The sequence below is a fragment of the Gavialis gangeticus genome, unplaced genomic scaffold, assembly GCF_001723915.1.
Source record: "Gavialis gangeticus isolate Ggan-Ray unplaced genomic scaffold, GavGan_comp1, whole genome shotgun sequence".
Lineage (NCBI taxonomy): Eukaryota > Metazoa > Chordata > Crocodylia > Gavialidae > Gavialis > Gavialis gangeticus.
The window spans coordinates 85,521,955-85,531,507 of record NW_017729025.1 but is presented as its reverse complement, the minus strand read 5'-3'; the positions used below and the strand labels follow the sequence as shown (position 1 = coordinate 85,531,507).

General features: G+C 39.6%; 1 protein-coding gene across 1 annotated transcript in view; it reads left to right on the top strand.

Moving 5' to 3' along the window:
• TMEM87A (transmembrane protein 87A) overlaps nucleotides 1-9,553 on the top strand; it is a 52,662-nt gene that overhangs the window by 20,708 nt on the left and 22,401 nt on the right. The window contains exons 7-12 of the mRNA XM_019519070.1: nucleotides 1,239-1,265; nucleotides 2,121-2,182; nucleotides 4,232-4,415; nucleotides 5,248-5,347; nucleotides 6,907-7,000; nucleotides 8,345-8,413. Coding sequence (XP_019374615.1) covers nucleotides 1,239-1,265; nucleotides 2,121-2,182; nucleotides 4,232-4,415; nucleotides 5,248-5,347; nucleotides 6,907-7,000; nucleotides 8,345-8,413 — 536 coding nt within the window. The remainder of the gene's footprint in view (nucleotides 1-1,238; nucleotides 1,266-2,120; nucleotides 2,183-4,231; nucleotides 4,416-5,247; nucleotides 5,348-6,906; nucleotides 7,001-8,344; nucleotides 8,414-9,553) is intronic.

The following is a 9,553-nucleotide window of genomic DNA, read 5'->3' as shown; positions in this document are numbered from 1 at the left end:
CAATATCGAAACTCTGAAACAATATATAAAGGTATTCTTACTTGGGCCTTCCAAATGATGCACAATGACTCAGTTGGCCAGGTATTGTCATGGCATCAAGGGTTGCAACCGCAGTAGCCGGGTGTTGTTTGCTTCTCTGGCTTCCAAAGTGTTAAGCTTCTTCTTTGGCTATTTGTTACGTGTGACATCTTTTTTACCCATATGATTAACAAGGTTCCATGTATGGTTATGGGACAGGTTCCTGCCAGTAACCCCTTCATAGCAGCTGTCCCCTGTTACTCTGTTACCCATATCCTGTCTTTCAACTTTCTTATTTCTAAGTAGGTCATTCTTATTGCTAATAAGACAGTGTAACAAAGACATCAACAAAGCCAATTGCACCTTATCATGCATTAGCTGATGCATGACCAACAGAGCAAGGGAGGTGATGCTCCCCATCTACACGGCACTAGTCAGGCTGCAGTTGGAGTACTGTAACCAGTTCTGGGCGCCGCACTTCAAGAGGGATGTGGAGAATCTGGAGAAGGTCCAGAGGAGGGCCACTTGTGTGATTTAGTGGCCTCCATACAAAACCCTACGAGGGGAGGTTGAGAGATATGGATCTCTTCAGCCTTCACAAGAGACATCTGAGGGGAGATCTTGTAGCAGCCTATAAGTTTATCAAGGGAGGACAACAGAGAGTTGGAGATGTGCTATTTACCAGAGCATCCCTAGGAGTAACTTGCAATAATGGGTACAAACTAGTGGAGAGTAGATTCAGGTTAGACATTAGGAAGAAATTTTTGACGGTAAGGGTGGCCAGAATCTGGGACGGGCTGCCAAGAGAGGTGGTACTATCACCTAACGTGGAGGTCTTGAAAAGGAGGCAAATAGGCACCTGACTGGGGTCATCTGACCTTGGTCCTTTTCCTGCCTGGGGCAGGGGGTCATACATGATGATCCTTCAGGGTCCCTTCCGACTCTACAGTCTATGAATCTATGAGTGTTTGCTTTAGATATGAACATAGTGTTTGGTCAGAATATTTTCTGGAGTCTCACTAGAAGTGTTTACTGTTGCACTGATCTGATTTGCTCTGTATTGTCCTCTGTCTATATCTGTGCATTTCATTTTTAGGCAAGGAATGCTTTGATCAAAACGTGGCGAGATGGGCCATATATCTTTATTGTGCAAATTGGGATTATGGCCTCGAAAGAGTCTAGTACAAAAATTAAGAGGATGGAGAAAAGTACACCCTCATCTAATCCTGAAGAGAAACTCTTTACAAGTAAGTTATATATGGCAATTTCAGAAAGAAAAGAATGGATTTATTGAGTACTATCAGACATAAGGTGTAATTTTGTAATGTGGAGATTGTGGTCCTGTCGGCTGATAAGACCTCCATCTCTCACATGATTGAGAATTAAACATGCCACACTAGAGTTTCCTTCATCCTAATAAAACAGATGACCCTTTTCACAGGGTTGTGAAGATTAGCAGTTTTGAGCATGATCAGGTTAATGGTGGAAATGAACAGGAGATTTAGGCAATTAATTTGAGGATCTTGTCTACATACAGGTATATAGTTGAGAACACCCTATAGAATGAGTGACCCTCTTAGGTACCCTGGCCTCAAGTGGTGTATGGTGTTGCAAAAATCAAGATTAACACCTTGTCATTGTAACTAACACTATTTTGGAATGCTGTCCAACCTTTTGAGAAATACATTAATGGAAATTTGGTATTTTAAATTAAATTGTTACTGGTTAATATGGTGTTTGCAATAATGGATACACTGCATTGGCAATTAGGAAGAAGATGGAAATTCAAAGTACAGGCTTAAATGCAGTCTTGAACTTGCCTTATTATGCATAGAGTCTTTAGCACAAATTAGTTTGTACACTGCCAAGGGCTGCTGTATAATGAGGAATACCATTTTAATTGCATGCTTGCTTTTGAATATTTTACCCAAGGTTTAATTTTTTTCTTGATAAAAGTGCAGGTTAGATATAAGAGTTATTACACTGTGTAGGGATTTAGGATTATCTTGTTTAAGTGGTGAAGTCAGAATTAGGTGTCTGCTGTGATTTTTTTTTGCTTTTTCATTCCCATCCAAATCAGCTATTGGATTGTGTTTTGACAGTGACAGTGGAGCTGCAAGGTCCATATGAATACCTCTCTCTTGCAGACTATCCTCTCATGATCGTAAGTAAAACTGAATTTTTTGAGTTCATCCACAGAATTGACACAAAACTTAGTGTAAGAACTATTAAACAGCATTGTCATACAGTGACTTGCATATTGGCTCAAAAAAAATCGAACACGCTTTTAGCAGCATTCCTGATATTAAATCTATTAATGCCTTTTTCCTCCATTACAAAATTCAGATAATTTTTTGTCTGAACGATATAACATTGCTGTGGACTTGTTATGCCAGAGGATATCGGTATCATTACGCAGTTACTCACTCATGAACTGAAATTCTTAAATCTCTCACTGCCTTCTTAGTTCATCTTTGGGGAAAACTTACTGTGTTTATCTGTTGCCCTTCTTTTGTGTATCATTGCTTTCTCTGCTCTTTTGAACCAGCCACTCTTCTATGGATCTTCATGGGCACTGAAGTATGATAATCAAGCTTTTAAATGACATACTGTAATTCCTTCGAGTCAGCAAGTCTTTTTTTTTAATACTATCTTTAGCTGTTTCTCTCCAGGAGATGAAATGCTCTCCTGCTGACTAAAGGACATGACAAGAGTTTTGCGAAATGTTCATGCAATTATAGAAGCCACAAGCAAAGGCTGACAGGAAGTACAGTCTTTATCCTAATTGCATTTGCTAGAGTGAGCTCTGCTACCAGGGGTAAGCTGTAGCATTTCAGTAAGAAACTGAGATACTATGTGGTTTGCTTTCAGCAGTAGAAGGTATCCAGCCTTATGTCTAGAGACTCCATTCACATATCTGAATGTTAAAATATACAGATTCAGGAAAAGGGCCCCTGAGTCTAGAGTTAATCCGATCTGGAAGGATTCATCCCAGGTTGTAGTATCTAGGGCCTTTTGTTTGAATTGCATGAGTAACCCACAAATAGGATTTTTATGGAAGAGAAATTCTATCCTGGAAAAGAAGTGTGTTAAGATTGTGGAGCTTTCAGGGCACTGCCCAGTTAGGTTTGCAGTGTTCTTGTTTTAAAAGCCTATTTTCTGTAATGGGAGACTGCACATTTGTTTGTATGATATCCCCCTGTAAAGCTGATTGCATATCAAATTGTTATTCATCTTGTGTATTTCTCCTTTCTTTTCACCCTCATCATTCTTGTGCACATAGCTTCAATGCTCTTTTGGAAATGTATTGTGTTGTTATAGGCTGTTAGGGTTTCTAATTTGTCACTGAATAACATATTAAATGTGTTTTGTGACGTGTCAAGTTTATTTCTGCACAGTGTAGGGGAAGATCATGATAAGCTCAAAACATGATACAGTGCTAGTTTGAGCAGTCTTTTATGATTTAATTTCTGGGTTTCTTCCTAGGGTCCCTTATCTCAACCCCCCCCCTTTTTAAATTACCTTGACTTTGTTTGAAAACTGTGTACTAAAATTCAACTTTTAGGGCTCAGGGAAATGACCTGTAATGGAAAGCCAGTCATATCTTTATTGGGGTTGAGGTGGTTGCAACCCCTCAAGTTCATGTTGTTGGGTTGTTTTTTTGGGTTTTTTTCCCCCCCCTCTTGGCATGGTAACCCTGGCTCTTCAGGCAGTCTTTCCAGATATTCAGGAAAATATATGGAAATTACCATAAAGATAACAAAGTTCACAACCACAAAAACATATTCATACCAAGGGACACTATTTCTTGGTGTTATGGGATGATTTGGACAAGTCCAAACTCTTATCTGAGTTTTCTGAATTTTCCTCCAAAGGAATAAATCGAATGGATCAATAAACTCAGAAGAAATTGGCAAGCTTCTCTTATACAAGAGTGAAATCACTTACAAACTCAGTAATACTGATTCTTTTTGCTGGCAATGATAAAGTATATTAAGCCTCAAAATTTTACAGAACACCAAGATGAGAAGAGAAGTAAAGTTTTTGACTCCCTCTCCTTTCCACATTAGTTTGATGTACTGATATATATATCAAATATATACTAGGAAAATATAGCAATATTAAAGCCATGCTATTCTTATATGAAAATACTGTTGGATCTAACCATCCTATTGATTTTTGTTTTTCCCTTGCTTCCCTCCTGATATGATAGTTTTTTATGGTGATGTGTATCGTATATGTGTTCTTTGGAGTTCTCTGGCTTGCATGGTCAGCCTGTTACTGGCAGGACCTCCTCAGGATCCAGTTCTGGATTGGTGCCGTCATCTTCCTGGGAATGCTGGAGAAAGCAGTCTTTTATGCAGAATTTCAGAATATCCGTTACAAGGGAGAATCTGGTATGTAGCAAGGACAGCTTAGAAAGGTGGTAGTGGGACAGTACCATAGTAGTTTCAAATGCTGTATCTAGATGTAGGAGAATGAATAGTAGGCCCATTTTCAGCAAAGTACAGTGACTGTAGCTGGGTTGGAGAGTTATGTTGTCTGTTTTGTACTCATTTGATACATACTAGCTGGTAACAACCAAAACTTGCTACCATAGCTGTTCACTGGTAAATTGGCTTTAGATGGATTAGCACAGGATGCCCCAGAAGATTATAAAGGAGGATTCAAGTAAGTGAAACTAGTAAGATCATAATGAATCAATAAGAAACCACCCAATTCTGTAGCAGCAAGGATCTTATTGGCTGGCATTAGTATCCAGCAGATGGCCATGGGCTGTAACTTTGGTAGCTGTAGGAAGGAATGGGGAAGCATGGTAAATTTAATAGCTAACAATCTTGACACAGCTGGAAGTAGAAACCAAGTTTGACAACTTGTGTACTCTGAGGTAAGGCAAGGGACTAAAATAACATTTTTCAGGTTGTCTCTTTGCTGAAGGATGCACTGTTCCAGCAAAGAGGCTGGTCTGGCATAATCCAAGGTATTTTGGACTGAGTAGCTCACCGTTTTTGAAGATAAATTTCCCATCATCTTGTTTAATGCTGAGTGAAGTATTTGGCACTTCCTGGAAATTTGTTCCAGTAGGGGATAATGAAAGCATTGAAAACTTCACTTTCCTGGATTTCAGGAAATAATCTTGGCTACTGTAGTATTGCTATTGCCGCTGTGTATTATTTAAAACCAAATTACATGTATGTAAATTAGTTTCCTGTATTTTGTTTTTGATAGTCCAAGGAGCGCTGATACTTGCAGAACTGCTTTCTGCTGTGAAACGTTCACTGGCTCGGACTCTGGTCATCATAGTGAGCCTGGGATATGGGATAGTCAAGTGAGTAATGGACTCTTATCTGCATGGCAGAAATTACCCATTTATCTTTTAAATTTGTTAAATGATTTGAAGATCATTCAAAGACCATTAAGCAAACTGGTGCTTTCCATTGCCGCATAGAAAACCACTGTTTGCACTTGAAGTATGAACAGGTTAGGGAAAATTGACAGCTGTGAGCTCCTTATTGCGGCCTAGATCCTATTTGGAACAGTATGGAATAGGCACACCTTTGTACCTGCAGTGAACCTGTGCTTCTGCTCTCATGTGTTTCTTTGTGTTTACAAAGATGAAATGTTTGGCAACTCAGCTGCTCTGTTCTGATTCATATGTGGCATATTGACGTGTCTGTGTCCTGAAGTTGGACAGAAGTGCTGCAAATGGTCACGGGAGACTAAAGAAATAGAAATAAAAGACAAAGCAGATCATTTGCAGAAAGGAATAGCATAAACTCAAAAGAGCTTGGAGAATGCTAACTTAAGGCATAATGAGAGAAAAAGTTTAAACAGCTGTACAAAAGTGTAATAGAAAATTGTTTTTTTTCCCCCAAGCTATTTGACTAGAGTAGAAATTTGAAAATTTTTAAGGTTTATTTTCATCTGGTAGGCAGGACCTGATTGTATAAGGCAGGGGTTCTCAAACTATGGGTTGTGATCCCCTGGGGGGTCGCAAACAACTTAAAAGGAGGCTGAAAACTTTCCATGGGGTACATGTGGGGAAGCAGCACATGGCGGTGGCACAGAGTAGTGGATGGTGGCAGCAGCTGCTGTGTGTGAGCTCCCTGTCCCCTGCCGCTGCCATTCAGTGCTTGGGGTTATGGTATCACTAAGTTTGAGAACCTCTGCATCATTGAGGCTGCTGAATAGGAGTTTGCAGTTAAATCACAGTAACAGTTTGATATCGGTATCTACTTTGAATAGAGGGGAAAAATTATGTTTAATGTCAGGAGTTAAATCATTCTTCCTGTGAATATATCCTTCCCTAAGATGGGGCTATTTTCTCTCCCATGTAAATAGTAGTGTTAATTATGAGCTGTACTGCCACCAAGAGATGTTTTGCTGGCAATGCTTACATCAAGCACCATAGCAAAAGGACTGCTTTTCTTCAGTTCCTACACCTGGTGGAAAGAGTCTTCACCAGAACTAAGACTTGCTTATAAAGCTTTGTTTAGATTAGGATTTAGCTTTATCTAACAAAACATTGTTTAGGCATGTTACATTCAGCTGGTTAAGATGAGAAAAATTGTATTTTAGAATGATAAAAGCCTAGGTGACATCTTAAGTTTAAGCAGTTTAGTACATTAAGTACACTTTGCATTTTTTCATTAGTGTATTGATTAGGGTAAAAGAATGAACACTTTGCACATCACACCTTTTATATTAAAGCCTAGGCAAAACGTAACAGTGCATGTAGAGCATCACAACACAATCATTTCCTAGCTCTCTTAATAATTGTGAAGAAAATCATTTAATTGTGTTCCTGTTGCCCCATTCTAGACTAAGTAAGTGCATTCTTGAGCTTTCTTTTACTTAATTTATATTTCCTTTATGCTTTTCCTACAGGCCTCGTCTTGGAGTCACTCTTCACAAAGTGGTTATGGCTGGAGCTCTCTATCTATTATTTTCTGGCATGGAAGGTGTCTTGAGAGTTACAGGGGTCAGTAACCAGTGCTTGAATTTTCTGGTGCACTGTAAATGTGGCACTTATGGATCTTATATATAATTATTATGACTGCAGTTTGTAGTGCAGAATCCCTGGGCTCCACTTAAAATAAGGAAACTTGGTGAATGAAATTTCTAGGCTTTTGAGCTGGAGATCATAGAGGTGGGGTATGGAAGCTTTATTCTCCAAATAATTTGCCAATCAAATGCTTCCTTTGCTCTCCAAAATACAGTTAGAAATAATTGCATTAAATAATATGTGTTTTTAGTAACTAAAATATGCAAAAGCAGACATTTTTCCTGAATTGACAAAAAACATATACACACTGAAAACACTGACAAATGGTAGTCGATGCTTCTTGCAAATGTTTGGAAGTGCACTTTTTAATAGCCTAACTAGCACTTGTCTTTTTGTGATTTTATTAGACTCACCTTTTTGAGGCTGCTGACTTCACAGGGTCAGCACCAGTATGGCAGTGGCACTGCTGCTTTTTTCATTCTGAAACTTGCCTGTTGACAGGAGTATGTTCCAGTTTTGATTTTGCTCTCCATTTGAACTCTTTGGATGGTATATTTTGACATAGTCTCTTATTTGGTACCTTTTCAGTTTTTCTATGGTACTATAGCTTCAATAGCACATGTGGCTCTCTCTGTAATTGATGCCTGTATAACGTTGTGGATATCCTTTCAGAAATTGCATGGTATAACTAGTTTCTGTAGGAAACATTCAATGGCTGGTATGTATGGTAGTACAAGTCATCTTCTTTGCCAGATTATCTCTTGAATTAATTCGTACACATGAGAGAAGACTGATTTCTTATTGTCTGGTGGTGGGTCCCATTTTAATTTTGGTTTAGTTTAGTGCTTAACAGTAGAATATATGATCTTTGACACCAGTGTTACAAAAGACCCACTTGCTAGATGTATGCCATACTGTCTACTTGCTCTCTGTAAGGGGTGTTCCTGCATGGGTGCGCTATCACAGCAGTCAGCTTGTTGCTGCCACCTCTTCGTTGACTTAGATTTACCTTACTTTGGAACACTGCCACTTGCCCTGACAGTCTTTGATAGGAGAGAGCTTTACTTGTCATGACTGATACTGGCCAAGTGGCATTGTCAGCTTTTACTCTGATACAAAATACTCTGTGCATTGGGTGGAACACTAATTCAAGCCCTCTGCTTCAGCAGGAAAGCAGAGAGGAATGTATACTTTTGCAGTTTTATATTTGTGCCCTCTGATTAAAAAAGCAAACAAATAAACTAGGACTGCTTTCTTGATTCTTCTGTCCCTTGCTTCACACTCATCTTGTTCTCACTGCCTGTTTCTCTTTATCTCTAGGCACAGAATGATCTTGCCTCCTTGGCCTTTATTCCGCTGGCTTTCCTAGATACTGCCCTCTGCTGGTGGATATCCTTCATTAGTTGATTTGGTGGAGCGTGTTTCTTTGGAGCTTGGGTTTTCAAGGGGTCTGTCTGCACAAACTTTTTTTGCCAGGTTCAGTGACTTACTGTTCCTTGAGAAATTTACCTTGGGTTCCACTATCTGAGAGTTCAGGTAAGCTCTACTTTTACAGCTTGTGCAGAAAAAATGATGTTGGAAACAGAGATCTATTTCAGCAACTCTTTATCCGTACTCCTTTGAATGCTTAGACTGTATCATGTCCTGATTGTTGAAGAGTTCAGTTACTCTAATATTATGTTGATGCAGCAATGAAAAGAGCAGCTTTCAGAAAATGGGCTGCCTTAGTTTTAGTATCACATTTGAGACTTAAAAAAACAACCTTATTATAGCAACTCTAGAGCCAAATGTCCTTCTCAACTCTGACAGGCCTCAAAATAGTTTGAAAACAAAATGGGACTTTTAAACTTTCATGAATGGTGTCTGTATAAACCCTTTTCCCCACCTTGTTTTCCATGGTTTGCACCTTATAGGGCCTGTCATGCTCTGGCTTTTAGGAGTCCAGGTTTCACCTTGGTTTGGTGTATACCAATGACAACAAACCTTTTGGCCCTGTGGGCTGAATGAGTGCCACAGGTTTGGTTCATGACTCCAATTGTACGCTATCTGCTACTAGATCTAGCTGCATGCCTTTCATTACCTTGATCCAGCCCTGAGCCAGCTGCCACCCCTATCCAGTTGCTTGCTGCTAGCCTACTAGATCCAGCCCTGTGCCAGCACGATCTAGCATGCAGGGCCACGTTATCTAGCCCAAACAAGGCTTACCATGGTTCTGGAAATCTAGCAGCAGGGGAGCATCAGTTAATGCTACAATGACTCCTCCACCACCAAATTTCTGGACCTTTGGAGAGTACCTCAGGCTAGATAATATGGCTCTGTAGATCAGGGGTTGAGCATCCTTCATGTATACTGTTGACGTAGCTGAGCAATCAGTAAGTCAGGATAAATCAAATAGCATGCAGGCTTTGTCTCAGTTTTCTCCCTTGTACAACAGCTACTCTTCGTGTAAAGATGTGTGGAATCATTATGGAATTAAAAGAGCAGTCTGAATATCTCCGGTTCTGAATATCTCTGGCTTCATATATCTCT